The 15,985-nt window shown below is 57.0% G+C and overlaps 1 protein-coding gene across 3 annotated transcripts in view; it reads left to right on the top strand.

Moving 5' to 3' along the window:
* The window catches only part of NFATC1 (nuclear factor of activated T cells 1), a 100,315-nt gene that overhangs the window by 24,296 nt on the left and 60,034 nt on the right, over nucleotides 1-15,985 (top strand). For all 3 annotated transcript variants that reach the window (XM_080683474.1, XM_080683475.1, XM_080683473.1), the window contains exons 3-6: nucleotides 1,664-1,823; nucleotides 11,343-11,545; nucleotides 13,055-13,227; nucleotides 14,295-14,435. In XM_080683474.1, coding sequence (XP_080539600.1) covers nucleotides 1,664-1,823; nucleotides 11,343-11,545; nucleotides 13,055-13,227; nucleotides 14,295-14,435 — 677 coding nt within the window. The remainder of the gene's footprint in view (nucleotides 1-1,663; nucleotides 1,824-11,342; nucleotides 11,546-13,054; nucleotides 13,228-14,294; nucleotides 14,436-15,985) is intronic.

Raw genomic sequence — 15,985 nt, 5'->3', positions numbered from 1 at the left:
AGGGGGGAGAGAAACATGGATGTGAGAGCCGGGGGTTGAACTTGCAACCCAGGCACGTGCCCTTGACCAGGAATCGAGCCCAAGACTTTTCGATGGGCAGGACGATGCTCCAACCACTGAGCAACACCAGCCAGGGCGCATGAGACTTCTAAAAAATTGAATGAAGCTGAAGGCGACTTGGAAGCACGGACATGTCTGTTGAGGCAGCAAAGCCCAAGGCTGGGGCTGATGTTCCTGATAGCAGAGCTGGGGTGGGGCTGCAAGGAGGGAAGAGGGATGGCCGCGAGTCACCACATCGCCCAGCCGCCGGCTGGCGCGTTTCACCCGAATCAGAGACACACTCGCACTTTATGTGGAGCTGCCAAATTCATGCTGAACATTTCCAGGCAAAAGCAATAATTTTAATCGTCTACGATACAGTATTTATTTTGTGAACCATTCTAACTTTAAATTGTGCACCCAGTGTGTGGCGAACTCTCAGCGAGACCAGAGCAAATTCTTCACACAGATTCATTCTGTAACATGCAAGTGCAAAGCCGCCTAGAAGGCACGTTGCCCTTCACCCACGAGTGAGGAGTTAACTTTCCTCCTCCGTTCCTCCCGCCCCCTCACCGTCTCTCACACTCTTTTTTTTTTTTTTTTAATTTTCTGGAAATCAGATGGACCTAACTTTTTATTTCTTCTTTTTCTATTTATAGTAAAAGATAGTAGTCTTGTTACCTAGGTCAGCAGTTTATACACAATAATGCAACATAGAAACAGCACGTTGATACTCTAGACCAGGGGTGGGCAAACTTTTTGACTCGAGGGCCACAATGGGTTCTTAAACTGGACCGGAGGGCCGGAACAAAAGCATGGATGGAGTGTTTGTGTGAACTAATATAAATTCAAAGTAAAGGAGCGGAGGGGAGAGCAAGAGAACCGGATAGAACAGCCGGATCCGGCCCACGGGCCGTAGTTTGCCCACGGCTGCTCTAGACGGAGGTGCTGTCTTGGGGTCTCGGTGGCCCTGACCTCTGCCCAGTGTCTGTCTGGGAGTTGGGGGGAGGCGCACACTGTAAACAGTCACGACTGCGTCCCCTCCCCGGGCCCCTGGAGGCCTTGGTCCCTCATGTGGAAGCCTGGTGCTCGGGTGGCTCCTGGCCGTGGTGCGGGACACGGAGCAGGTGATGTGGGAAGTCACCCAGGAAATGCCCACCGGGGAGCTCTCCCGCGGTTGCTGTTTAGTGTCACTCAGAGGTGAGCCTGGTTCGATGGTGGTGGCGCCCATGCCCGGCCCCATGACTGGCATTTCTCTCATTCTCCCGCTCACGCGTATTTATCCCACTTTTGTTGGTCAAGTTACAGGTGGAATGTCTCCAGAGGTGACTGAGGTGGTGCTGAGGGAGAAACGTCCCTCTGTGGCTGGAAAGATGTCCCGTTAGCCCTGGAGCCGAGCTACTAGGGAGGTTCCGCCGTTCAGCGGGCCTGTGGCGCGGGAGGAAGGTGCTGGGAGGTCCTCCGTGGGAAATGTTTCCATCTTATCCGGGAGCCTCATTGCGAAGACCCGCCAGGCCCTGGCCACGTGCCCCAGTCGAATGAGCTGCCTGTGTCAGGACGTGACCTCACTGACGGGGCGAGGGAGCCGTGCGCCCGGGTCTAACGCTGTGCTGTTCTCTTCCAGCCCGTCTCTCCCTGCCCTCGACTGGCAGCTGCCGTCGCACTCGGGGCCCTACGAGCTGAGGATCGAGGTGCAGCCCAAGTCCCACCACAGAGCCCACTACGAGACGGAGGGCAGCCGGGGGGCCGTGAAGGCGTCGGCGGGGGGACACCCCAGCGTGCAGGTACCGGCGTGCTCACCTGGGCTTCTCGGGTCCCTAGGCAACTTTGTGGCGACCGCTAGCGTCTCTTCCTTTTCTCACTTTGAAAATAAGCCATCCCCTCCCCACTGGTCTCGCGAAATGCTTGTGTCTGGTGAAGACCTGGTTTCCCCCCGTCCCTTAGGGGCTGAGGGACACCGTGCAGCTCCGTTTGCTGCCGCTGATGGGTCAGCCGCAGTCCTGGTGGGGCGGGCTCTGCGGCAGGGCCGGTGCCACCCCCTCACAGCACTTTGGAGGAAATAGGATTTAGGGTTAGAGCTGGTGTCCAGGGAGCACCTTGGGCACCGTGACAGGGACAGGGGTCGTCTGCCACCCTAACCTTGTCCCCCTGTTCCCCCCGGCAGTGGGTCAGTGGATCGGAAGGCCCTGGGGGCTGTGGGCAGGCGTCGGTGTTTCCCTTGGTCACACGTCACCTAAGAAGCTGTAATCCCCGCCCCTCCCCTCCCCCGGGCTCCTAGTGTGACCATCACGTTGGGGGTGGGTGGGCCTCGCCCCAGAGCTCCAGGCCATGCAGCAATGACAAGAACGTTTCCCCGAGTCTGTGCCCACCACTGCCGTGCCCGGCCCCACTATCGGGGATGATGCCAGCAGGCGCCCGTGTTAGGCTTTATTCCACTGAAATAAATGAGAGCTTGGGAGGGAGGAGGGCACGCAGGCCAACGCGTCGGCCAGCACAGCAATCAGCGCCATCAGGCAGGCGCTGGGGCGGCACTCAGCCCCGCGGGGACAGTAGGTGGCCCTTGTGGCCATGCACTTGGCACCGGTTAACACCTGCCTGGTTAGCTGCTCGACTCAGCGCAGCCGGTGACATTTTGAATTGCCGCCTCCTGGGGGAGAAAGGTCAGTCACGCCTGCGTCCAGCCGAGCTCCACGGCTACAGGCATTTAACTCCCTTTCTGGCCATAGTTTCCATGGACGATTGTGGTTGTGGATGAATGGGAGAGACGTTCCAGCCGCGAGAAACAAGGATAAAGCAGCAAGAACTAAAAGCCCTCCTGCTGCCTGTGAATGCCGGCGGGGGATGTGGGCGATGTGGGTGCGGCCGTGGTGCTGTCCCTCACCGGTGGCTGAGGACTGTCCCAGGGGAGGGTGTGCAGAAAGTCGGTGTCCACTTTCACCCCTTAAGTGGGCGATTGGGGTGTCACCATCAGTGTGACAGCTCGGAGCACTGACACCTTTTGGGGGAATTATAAAAATTTAAAATAGCCTCAGAAATTAGTTCAAATTAAAGGACAGCAAAGTGGGAGGGCCTGGCTCTGTGTTTAAACAGAATGGACAGCCCCACCCCCCATCGGTGCCCGAGCACAAGGGTCAGGACGTCTGCCAGCATCTCTTCGTGAGGAGCTGGTCATTGAGGATTTTCGGACCCCTCGGTGCCAGCATGAGTTTGCATCTGTGCAGGTGTGAGGCAAGCATGAAAAAGAAGGGATTTTGGGGGCCGGGGGGGGGGGTCTTTTTCGGTTGGTGGACCACAAGTCGGATAAAAACTGAGTTTGCACACAGTTATTAAACAAATGGAGATAAGGCTCACTTCATGGCTGTGATGGCTCGGTGCCCATAGCCCTGCCCTGCACGGGCACCATATTGCATGTCCTCCGACACCAGGACCCACACCCACACCCTCGCCTCCTTCAGAAATGGCTGACATCACAGGGCCTTAGCCCGACGTGACCGGTCGCTGTTCTGATCAAACCGTTGTCACCACGGATCGAGGGAGAGCCACCCAGCGAACCCAGGAGCTCTTGCTGGATAAACGCGCTGTCCCGGGAACCTCCAGCTGTCAGGTCTTCCACATCTCCCAGAGCTTGTCCGGGGAGTGAGCCCACGATCTTCTGCAGGAGGGGACGCTGAGCAAGGACATGGCCGCTTCTCCAGTGTCAGTGATGGGGGGAGCTGTCCCACAGCCCCTCTGCTCTGCATCCACGACAGACGGGTGAGGGGACACAGGTGCCACGTGGCTCACCCAGCATCGTCCAGTGGGGTGGGGTCGAGGAGTGTGCAGGACGCTTTCCACGCTCAGGACTCTTCCTAGACTCTCCAGTCACCGACAGCACTAGGAGGCATCTTGGGGAGTCCGAGGGCTGCTCACTCCGCACCCCCGCCTCATGACCACGGCACGCGGCACGGCTCTCTGGAGACAGCAGTGGCTCTGGGAAGGGGCAGTTCCGCCACCTTCTCGGGGACAGGAAAGCAGAGGGGTCGTTGCCTGGGTGGACGGCGGGAAGATGCCTCTCCAGGGAGACGGGCAGGCTGGGCCTCTCCCGGTGTTTTTACTAATAAAGCAGAAGTTACATCCCTAAGGAACCTGGACCTGGTGCCGCCACCGTCTTCAGACGAGAACACAGAGGCTCCAGGGTCGCCGAGCCCCCGCCGTTCATCTCTTCTCTGCCCTGTTTGCCTGAAGCCCCGCCTCCTGTCATCCTCCAACCTCCATCCAGGCCTTCTTCGTCCTTCTTCTCTGCCGTCCATGTCCCCATCCCCAGAACGCTGCTCACGTGAGCGCGTGGTGGGTGAGCATCCAGAGAGCCCGTCCGGGGGGTCCTGTGTCCCTGCTTCTGTCAGGGCTCAACGAGCCTCCCGGGGAGGCCACTACTCTGACCCAGGGGTCAAAGGGTGAAGCTCTGTTTACCAAGCCACCAAAATAACTTTCTCGATAGCATCTAGCCCATCACGCAGGAGGCCGGTGTATGAATAATGAATCAGGCGTGGAAACATGAAACACCGCGAAGGCTTTGTCGATTCCTGAACAGCATTTTAGGTTTGTGGTCCGTTATGAGGGACCACGTAACCCCTGTCCGGCCGAGGAAGGAACCGGACCCAGAGCTGGGGGCCAGGTGAGGCCTGCTGGTCTCGGGCCCCACCCTGGCCCAGGGGACCCCCAGCCTCAGGCTTGGGCTCAGACAGGGCGGCTGTGCCCTGCGTGGTTCCAAGGGACTCCCTTTAATTAGGGCGCTTGGCGTTTAGGTTTAGTGTTGCCCCGTAGACCATGGCGGAGACCTTTCTGTCGTACTGACGTGTGAGAGCTGAAACCACAGAAGGAATGCGATTGCTTCTTGTCTGACGGTTCAAGTCAGCATCTAGAGTCAGGCTCTCACAGTTTTCATTTTATAAAGTCCCACCTTCCTCTCCCAGCCCCACCCCCACCCCCCGGGCTCGTAGGGGCGGCTGAGTGCTCAACACTGTGAGGCTCAGGCCCTGGGGGGCTCGAATCCTGGGACAAACTGTGACTCCCTGTTATCCACTGTCCACAGCGTGTGTATTTACCCACAGCTTCGTTCCACTTTCACCCATTTGTCCACAGCCGAGGCAGGACTGTTAACCTGGGAAGCCAGGGGTTCACAAAAGCCAGGGACGTCAGTATCACTGAAGTGAATCACTATTTCATGGCAAACCCTAGGTCCACCTTGGAGCCAAGCTGCAGGTCTGCTCGGGGCCCGGCATGGGGGCCGAAGGCGGGCTGTGGCTTTAAAATGCAGGTCTGAACCCAACCAGACACCCGTGCTTCCCCCCTCCCCCCCCCCTGCAGCCACATGCTGCTGACCTGCCTGGGGCGTGGATTAATTTTTCATGGGTCGGCCTCAGCCGCTGGGCATCTGCCCTCTACTCTTTCACAGTGTCCAGGCAGGTGGTCGGCTCCTTCCGGGCTACCTCGCCCACGAGCCCGAGGATTGCGCCCCCGTGTGGGGCCTCCGTTGTTGCTGTCAGGCGCTGGTGAGGACTTGGCGTGTTCTTTCCTCCCTCCTGCAAAGCCGCGTGGCTGTGAGTGGCGAGGTGGAGGCCCGTGACGATAATGAGGAGTGGGGCGAGGGCCGGTGGGCCGTGACCTTCACCCAGAGCCTCGGCTTTCACCTTTGTCTGCTGCATTCAAAGGCTGTTCTGTGTGTGAGGGAGGGGCCCCGGGTGGGGGGACGTCACCTCCTGAGTTGCTGTTACATAACTGTTCCTGAGCCCCTGTGGCCGGCCGCCCTCATCCTGGGGCAGTTAATTTACAGTCTCGCCCTCCGACGACTCCAGGGGCACAGCTGTCATGACCTCTGACTGCACGAGCTTTGCCTCTCAGGGCTCCTGGGCTCCGCCCCTGCCAGGTCTGATCCAGCCACGCCTGCACCCTCCCGCCCTGCATGGCCGTTGTGTTCAGGCCCGCGTGTGAGCCGGGCAGCCATGGCATCGGGGGGAGTGGCCTTGTCAGGAGGCACCGCCTGGCCTCACTCCGCCACAGAGGCCCCTGTGTGTCCCGAGCACCTCGTCTGGTTCAGTTGCCCAGGGCCATCCTGCCTGCTGGAGACCTGTGGTTTCTCGTTCCTTTATTTTTGTGTCTAGAAATTTCCATATGCCTCAGGGAAAGCTCTGGAAAGTGGGGTCTGAGGAAACACCAGACATCGGAACGAACCCACGCTGCCCGCGGACAGCCCGGAACAGGAATTAGATGCCCGGGGCCCTGGTGGCGACAGTGTGGCCGGGGCCCGAGCCATAGAGCCCGGCCGGACATTTCCTCTCAAAAATCCCGTCACGACCTTCCATGTGGAAGCCATGTCCCATCCTGGGACACCGGGGTGGAGGCGGAGGGGCTGGAGTGAGACGGGACGCCCTGAGACGTGGATTCCGGGGCATCCCAGCAGGCAGAAGAGAGGCCACCGTAGGGGGGACGGTGCCTCCCCTGCATCGAGGGCGTGGCCACGCGCCTGGGTGTCCTCACACGTCACGACCCGCGCCCACTGTGGAATGAGAAGAAGTACAGGCAGTTTTGAGTGCACGGTTGGCGAGGAGAGGCCTTGCAAGCGTCACTCACTGTGGAATGGAGCCGCGTGTTGGGGGAGGAGTCGGAACCAGGCAGGTGTGTGCTTTGGAAGACAGCTGGGGTGGCCCAGCCTGTGGACAGAGGCTCGCGTGCCACGTCTCTGGCATTTCGGCTTTTCAAATATTTATGCAGATAAACTCCCTGAATATGGTCCTCACTTATTTTCTGCCTTTTCAGAAAGGTAGAAAAATGTCACACACAAAACCCAGGAAACTCTAGGAATGAACTCTTTTCCCTGCAAGGAACATCGCGTGGCCTCTTGGAGCCTTTTTGTTGCCGGAACCCAGTCTGTGACTTGTGTGCAGTTTAAAAACTGTGGCTGGAAGGCTTTCATGTTCTGGCGATTTACACCATTTCGTTTTATGGCATAAACCTGGTTTTGTCTGAGAGAACATGCGTGGTCTGACTCAGTACTAAAGCAACGTCATCCACAGGGCCGCTCTCAGAAGTAAGGTGACACTTTGTGGTGTAAACTCAGTGTGGACATTGGGTCATTGCACACATGTGCACACGTACACACATGCAACACACGTTTGCACATGCATACACACGTACACGGTGCACACCTATGCACATGCACATGCACATGCACAACACCGTGGGAGCTGGGAAGAGTGGCCTGCCGAGACCTGAGTCACTGAGACCAGCTCTGCAGGTGAGTCCTGGCTGGAGCTGCAGATGCACAGCCAGCTGTTCCCGCCTATCCCACGGGGAGTTCCGCATCGTTCTGTCACTCGCTGTCACTGTAGGACGGTTCCCCTGGGCTGACTGGGCCCAGAGCCAGTGCCTGCATCCTCATCCCTGCACATCTGCGCACCCTGGTGCCTAGGCACATGCACACACACATGTACACACATCACACCTGCACACATACCAACCAGCCTTGTAAGGAAGTGGGTATCGAGGGCCCTTCATCTGGTGGCTTTAACCTGCAGGTCATCATGAACCAGGCAGCTGTGGCCCCTGCAACTCACTTTTACAAATGCAGAGCTCATGTCCTGCAGTTAAGGTTCTGCCTGCGCCGCGTTTAGCAGGTGCCTGGGGAGGCGTGGCCCAGAGGGTGGGGTACGGTGCCTGGGCTCATGCGTGTTCTCACACAGTTTGGGGGCTTTTCCTGTGACTTTTGGCTCCATTTTGTTGCCACGTTCTATTTCTCATTTCTAGTTTTCCTCTTTCCTTAATAAGGAGGCAAGAAATCGGTGTCTTTACAACTGTCAGCTATGCTTTGACATGTCACAACAGCAGGCCCCTCCCCCGATGGACACCAGCCCCAGAGGAGCTCATGGCCACCCCCGTCACTCACAGTCCCAGAATGGGTGCTAGAGACTGTGATTTCCCTCTTCATTATCTGGCAGAGACATGGTGGGATGTAAGAACGCTGCTCACGGAGCGTTCCCACGACCTATTCCTCGCCACCGCCTTCGCCGCGAGGCCCGGCCTCCTGTGCAATTGGCAGCAAGGATCTGGGGCAGGGGTCCTCAAACTACGGCCCGCAGGCCACATGCAGCCCGCCGAGGACATTTATCCGGCCCACCGGGTGCCGCTGCCTGTCCTGCTTAGCAGCCGACTCGTCCCGGGCCCGCAGTGCGCATAGGAATTTGTTCATAGTTTTTTTTTTTTTTTTTCCTTAGTTTTTTTTTTAAACTATAGTCCGGCCCTTCAACGGTCTGAGGGACAGTGAACTGGCCCCCTGTTTAAAAAGTATGAGGACCCCTGATCTGGGGACTGCAAGTGTAATTAATGTGATGATGCTCATACAACAAACAGCCTCTGAGTTAATCCATAGCAGGAACATTTGGGTAAAATGAAGTGAAACCCTTTTCTGAACTGGATTTTCCCTCCCCGCATAGTTCCTTTTGGCATCAGGTAAAGATACAAATTTTAAATCTGGGTTAAATGCATAATTTCCTTTTGCTCCTGGGTCAACGCTCAATCGCTGAGCCACACTGGCGGGGCCATAATTTCCCTTTGAACAGACTTTGCATGAAGATTTCCTTGCTTAGCTTGTGAGTAAACCAACTAAGAATGGCTAATTGAAAAGGAACCAGTTCCCCTCAACTAGTTCTTTGTTCACATGATATGGCCTTCCCCTGTATGTGTGTATGTGCATGTGTGTGCATGCGTGTCCTGTGTGTGTGTTTGTGTATGTGTGCATGTGTGTGAATGCGTTGGGGGGCGTGGGCTTGGGAGCACTGCTTGAATTTCAATATTGAATAAACTTGACCTCAATCTCTCCCCTCACCTGTCATCTCCCGTGTAAGTGCTGAGCTAAGCACAGGAGCTAAAAACAAACATTTTTATCTGTAGAAAACTGGGTAGCTCTTACACCTTGAAATGGAATAATGCATTTTGTTTAGCATAGAGAGGTCATTGTTATGACAGGTAATGTTATAAATATTATCCTGACAGATACTATAATGTGCCAGAGGCTGAAAACCATGCAGTGCAACATGTGAAGTATTTAAATTACTTTTCTTAAAATGAACGTCATGTTTTAAATAATAGATGTTTACCTTCCAGGTTAAACCCCATATATTCCCATTTTCACTGAAATAGCATGTTTTTAAAAGGCTAGTTATACCCACAATCCATTGCATTCCACATACCATCTGATAAGCTCCACAGTGGGAGTCCCTGGGGGATTTTACATTGTCATTTTCAAAACGTCTGACCCTAGCCCGGCCATGTCAGGCCAGCAGGACTGCCTCCTGGCTCCGTGGAGCTCGCCTGAGCCGCACGAGACAAGGTTTAGGCCAAAGACTTATTTTCTTGCATTAAGTTTACCAAATAGAACACAGAATGGCAAAATTTGTCTCTTAATCAATCTCTGATTTAAATTTAATATTTTCTGATTATAAAATGTAGGTTTGGGTCCAGCGTGGAGTTAGGTTTCTTAGTAAGTTCACTAACCTGGCAAAGACTGGAGTCACACTCCCAGAAGGAGGCGGGAAGGCGTGGCCCAGACAGTGGGCTCGGTCTCCTGTACTGACTGCCCACAGTTCCCGTGCAGACGCTCCTGTCTGCACCTGGGAAAAGGTCTTCAGTTCACAGGGGACACACATTGTTCCTGCAGGTTAAGAGCCACCTGAGGTGAGTGCCAGGTGCTGGTGGGTTCCCTGTGGAGACTGGGGAGGTCTGCCTTGGTGTTCACCTGCATGTGGCCAGGAGGAGAGCACATGGACGGAGCAGGCGAGGGAGAGACAACCCCACGCCCCATGCTGAGCACAGCTCTCTGTTCCTGCCAGCCTCTCCGGTTCCATGTGGAAACTCAGGTGTGTCAGCTGCAGGTGGGAGACGCGCTCCATGTGTGTGCACAGGCCTTGCACACTGTCATTAGTCCAAACGTGTCAGAGACCTGAGGATCAGGATGACACTCGGTTATTTCAATACGAAAGGACCACTTTGAGGTCGATCACGTTGGCAATGCTCAGGACTGAGGCACAGGCAGACAGACAGAGATAAGACTAGGACACGCACACTGCAACCGGGAGTGCAGTCTCCCCACCAAACACAGGGCTCCAGAGGGGCTGGGGCTGCTGAGTGTGCATGTGAACCTGTGTGTGTGTGTGTGTGTGTGTGTGTGTGTGTGTGTGTGTGTGGAGCCTGTATGTGCACCTGCGTGTCTGAATGTGAATGCCTAAAAGTGTGTGCATGGTGAGTGTGCATGAGTGGACTGTCCCCTGTGGTTCAGACTGGGGACATGTCTGCACTCACCCTCGGTGCACCATCCTCGTCTGGCTCCATCACCTCTCCCCGGGGGCGTTCAGAACCTCCTGCTCCGTTGGCCACAGCAGGGGACAGGTGTGGTCTGTTAGCATTGATGGGCGACTGCAGAGTGCTCGCCGGGACAGCACAGACCAGGCCCTGAGCGAGCCCGTGCTGGGTGTCTCGGAGCCGCTGGGAAGTTACTGGAAGCTGCAAATGCATGCATCTCAGGGGCTGCAAATTGGTCTGTGCGTGTGACAGCCTATGGATGGTGTCACAGGGGCGATACTGAAAGAGCTACTGCTGTTTTCTCTGGTCCTGCTGAGGGGGCCGCCTGAGACGGAGAAGGATCGTGTCCCGTTGGGCGCTTGATTCTACCAAGCAAATGGCTTAGTCTTAGTGTCGCCCAACTTTCTGATGGCGCCGCCCAGCTGCATGGGGTCCTCATAGGTGTCCCTGGCCAAGCGGACACAGGGTGTCCTTACAGGCTGTGGCGCACATGGAAGGCAGGTGGGTCTGAGGAACAGGCAGCCGCCGCCCGGAGGGACCCGTGTGCTGGGAGGGACCGTGTGCTGGGAGGGACTGGGGCTCCTTCCCACCTGCCGGTCCTGCAGAGAGACAGCACGGCTGTGGGCATCATCACTGTCCTCATCCGGCAAGCTGGTCACAGCGGTGGTTGTGGCTGCTCATGTGCGTGTGTGTGCATAGTGTGAGTCGGTACGTGTGTGCCTGTGTGTGCTTGAACATAGGCAGCCGTGTTGAAAGCATGCATGTCACCAGCTGCCCCAGGACCTGGGGGTAAGGAGGCCTCTCCAGGCTCCTGGTTTCATTGTCACCGAGAAGCAAGGGGCCACGTGGGAGAGACTAACCCCGCGCACCTGTCACCGTTTTCCTTTTGAATTCGACTCTGCTTATGAAAGTTTAATTGCTTCTGAGTGGCCTGTGCGCGGGTGCTGAGCAGGGTTTTGTTCTCTCGCCAGCTCCACGGCTACCTGGAGAGTGAGCCCCTCACGCTGCAGCTGTTCATTGGGACGGCGGACGACCGTCTGCTGCGGCCACACGCCTTCTACCAGGTCCACCGCATCACGGGGAAGACCGTGTCCACCACCAGCCATGAGGCCGTCCTCTCCAACACCAAAGTCCTGGAAATTCCACTTCTGCCAGAAAACAACATGAGAGCCATGTAAGCACTGCCTGCCACACGGTCCGGGTGCTCGGGGGCTCGGCTGGCATGTCCTTGGCGTTCAGAGCTCCCACATCCCACAGCTCAGGAGCCCAGTTTGTAAATAAACTTCACAAAGATTAATGACGATTTTTGTCCTTCTGGGGTTTCAGCCAGTTAAACAGTCCTGCAGCTGTGAGTAACCCCCCTCCCCCAGTGCCTGCCTTCAGCTCCCAGACAGGACCCAAATTGGAGGGACGGTTAACCTGCAAACATGGAACAATTACAGAGAACACCGTGTCTGGGCCATAGTCTGTGGGCCGCAGTCCGTGGGCCCCAGTCTCTCGGAGTCCTTGACGTGTAGTCAGCTCTGACTCACTAGTTTACAGTTGAGGCTTACACGCCTCATATCTGAATGGGGCCTGTACTCATGGTTTCATGAATCTTCTAATTGAGTGACTGCTGGGGGCTATGCACATCACTCCTGAGCTGTGGATGCCACAGAGAAAGAGACCACAGTCATCCCACGGGATTTACATCCTGCTGGACCCAGGGTGGTGTATCAGAGCTTGGTGGCCCCTGGAGGTCAGGATAGTGTCCCTGAGGCAGAAAGCTGGGTATGCAGGGAGACAGCGTGTGCAAAGGCCCTGGGGCAGCAGAATTTGGGGTGTTGATGGGGACAGTGTGGGAGGTGGGGCAGGCTGGGCCACAGTGTTTAGGACTTTGAGTGGAATTTTGGTAAGTTTTGTAATGAAACTGTTCAAGTTGAAAACAGAGGGAAAGTTTTCTCTTCTTGTGGATTTTTCCCAGATTTGCCCACACCTCTGAGTTCATTCTCAGCCCCTGGGTTTAGTTCAAGAGCTGGAATCAGTTTCCCACAGACCAGGCAGTCGGGTTGTCGGAGAGCCCCTGGGTCCTCAGCAGCAGCAGCTGTGACTTTGGTGAGAGGCGTCCAGGTGCAGGGACATACCTGGAGCCACTGCTGGTCCCCAGTCCGCACCAATGGGCCGGGGCACCGCCGGCTGAGTGTCTGAGCATCTGCCTCCTCCATCTTCCTGAGAGGAAAAGTATCAGTTTCCACCCGACAGTCCTTACACAGACTGTTGTGCTGGAGTCTAGTGCTCAGTGAAGCTGAACAAAATCATATAAAGCTGTAGGAAATCCGGGACCTTGAGCTGAGCAATGGGGTTGCTGCCAGAACCTTAAATAAATGAACTTAGCTCTGAGACGGAGCGGCAGGTCCTGATTCTGGGTTCCTGGGGCTGTGTCCTGCTCGGGTCCCTCCAGGCCACGCACTGGCCGACGCTGTGGACCTGCCCGTGTCTGTGCGGGTGGATGACGGGGGACCACGGCGATAGGGACTTGGCTGTCTGCATGGCCCCCCTCCCTTGCCGGGGTAGACGGCAGGGTGTGTCCTGTCCCCAGTGTGTGTCTGTCCTGCCGGGTGGGCTCGGGCGGGTGGAGCGGCGAGGACGGGTGTCCTGCCCGTGGGGTGGGGACCAGCAGGCAGTGGACTCTTGTTTTGGGCAGCATTGACTGTGCCGGGATCCTGAAGCTCCGGAACTCGGACATTGAGCTGCGCAAGGGGGAGACAGACATCGGCAGGAAGAACACGCGTGTGAGGCTGGTGTTCCGGGTGCACATCCCGCAGCCCAGCGGCCGCACGCTGTCGCTGCAGGTGGCCTCCAACCCTATCGAGTGCTGTGAGTATCCCGTCATGCCGACAGCGCATCCTCACCTTTTGTACAGCCCTGGGCGGTGGGTTCCATCCGCTAACACGTTTTCCTGGGCAGTCTCAGCACACGCCCCTCCGTCTGACAGTCCCATCCCATGTGGTGACGGCAGGCACGGGTTAGCAGCGTCGGCGCGGGGCCTGGACCGGTCCCACACCGACGGGGGAGCTGGGGGGAGGGGGGTAAAAGTGAAAGGAAGTTTGTCTTGAAACACAGACCCCTGCTGTGGTTGAATTTGTGCTAACCCCTCCCACGGGATGTTGGGAAGCCGAGTGAAACCCAGCGTCCCCTGGTGGTCCTGCTTCCGAGTGGTCTGGGGTCCTTCCTCTTGCGATTGTTTTACTAGTTTTTGTTAGCAAATTGGGTGCCCTACATCCCCACAGCCTTCTCTCTGCCCAGGAGTGGGACCCCAGGCTGGGTCTATGGAGGTGCTCCCCAGGAAACACGGGGGGCCTGGCCCACACACCAACCATGTCAGAACCACTCCTGCTTCCCTCATCTCGGAATGGCCCGACCCAGCCCCAGGTGTGGGCTCTCAGGAAACTCACCTGGCCTCACGCTCACCTGCCCCCCTATTTCAGCGGAGGGCCTTGGTTTGGTTCCTTTGTTGCCCACGCTAACGTCAGGCCGACTCAGGGATGGGGCTCCTCATGCGCCCCAGCCCCTGCCCTGTGACGGTGGCCCTGTCCAGCTGTCCCCTGCCTCCGTGCTCCTGCTGGTCCCTGCACATTGTCTCGCAGACGCCTGCCCCACGCCCTGGCTTTTCTGCCACGTGGCCGCCTCTGAGATGGGGGGACCCCCAGGCTGTGTGAGAACCCAGGCGCATGGCACACCCTCAAACACTCTGCCAGCCTGCCTCTGGGGACAGCACCGGTGGGGGGAGGGATGGCTGCACATTGTCCCGTGATGGCTCACGCCGTTCGCACAGTCCACGGAGGGGCTGTCTGAAGGCAGCAGTTCCCAAAGGCCTGACCATCTGGGGGGTGCTGGGGAGGGCGGGCCTGCAGCACCTCACTCACTGTCTCCTGACCCCGCAGCCCAGCGGTCGGCCCAGGAGCTGCCTCTGGTGGAGAAGCAGAGCGTGGCCAGCTGTCCCGTCCTCGGCGGGAAGAGGATGGTCCTGTCCGGCCACAACTTCCTGCAGGACTCCAAAGTCATCTTCGTGGAGAAAGCACCAGGTATCTTCCTTAGAAACAGACCATCGAGTGTTTCCGGGTGGGCGTTGGGGGGATGGGGTCCTGGAGGCAGAGGCCTCTGCGTGTGGGTCCCCGTGTACAGGCGTGGGCCGTAACCGCTGGGGCTGCGTCCAGCCATGAGTGTTTGTGCCAGTGGAAGGTTTACTTCTGTAGTCGCCGAGGGCCCATCCTCACGCAGTTGGTGTCCGAGGGGCTGCAGTGGGGCCGCCGCGTGGGTGGCATGCTCTCCCCTGGGCCACATGGTGGCCCGCTGCCTGGACTGGGCAGGTGCCTCCCACGTGGACCAGGTCTTTCTCAGAATCACAGACTCTTAGAGGCAGGTGACCTGGCGCAAAGCAGCCACAATCACTAGTGGGACCTGCACTGAGGCCCACAAACCTTCCCAGCCCCCATCACCCTCCAGCTCCCCCATCCATGCTGGTGGCCCCCCAAGATGCCAACACAGAGCTGCTGTTCTCTTCATGACTGGTGGCCTCCAGGCCCCAGCTGTTCCCTGTGAACCATGCAGACCTCATTATCGGGAGATCTGTACACATCATCTGTGTGGGCGAGTGTAGATTCCACCTGTGCTGGCAAATGTAGACTGTGGGCGACTGTAGACCTCTGTGTGGGCGAGTGTAGATCTCTGTGTGGGTGAGTGTAGACCTCTGTGTGGGAGAGTGTAGACCTCTGTGTGGGCGAGTGTAGACCTCTGTGTGGGAGAGTGTAGACCTCTGTAGGCGAGTATAGACCTCTGTGGGCGAGTGTAGACCTCTGTGTGGGCAATATAGACCTCTGTGGGGGTGAGTGTAGACCTCTGTGGGGGCGAGTGTAGACCTCTGTGTGGGCGAGTGTAGACCTCTGTGTGGGCAATATAGACCTCTGTGTGGGCAAGTGTAGACCTCTGGGCAAATGGGGACCTCTGTGGGCGAGCATAGACTTCACCTATGCTGGCGAGTGTAGACCTCTGTGGGCGCGTGTAGAATTCTGTGCCGGTGTTTGAAGAGGGAGCTGTGGACAGAGGCTGCTGTGGGTGAGGGTGAGAGTCCCTTTCCTCTGGATAGATGTGGGGGTGGCACCACTCCTGCCCCATGGATGCTCTACTCGAGTCTGTGGAGAAGCTGCTGGGCGCTCACAAGGTTAAGGTATGAGAGTGAGAGTTCCCGGAGTTTGGGGTTGGAGCCAGCCTGTCCGCAGAGCAGCCCCCACTCTGCAGTGGTAGGAGGGGAGACTGCAGGTGGCCAGGCTGGTGGCCTGTTTCATCTTTTTCAAATTTCCTAATTGGAATTTTCCTGAGAGCGCCAGGGCTGGACTCATTCAAACCACTGAAATCCGCGAACATTCAGCCTCCATAATGGGTCTTGATTTTGTACAGTTTGCAAGCAAATTAAGTGCTTCAATCAGAATGGGCTTAAAAGTCTTCCTCGTTTAGCATAGGCTGCCTATGTAATCATGCACATAATTGGAAAACATGTCTTGAATTATGGAGAAAAACCAAGTAAGTGTGATGACAAGGAGAGAATTTGAATTTCTGGAACACCCTTCTTTGGAGG

Source organism: Plecotus auritus, assembly GCF_963455305.1.
Source record: "Plecotus auritus genome assembly, chromosome: 8".
Classification (NCBI taxonomy): Eukaryota; Metazoa; Chordata; class Mammalia; order Chiroptera; family Vespertilionidae; genus Plecotus; species Plecotus auritus.
This window is presented reverse-complemented; position numbering and strand designations above follow the sequence as displayed.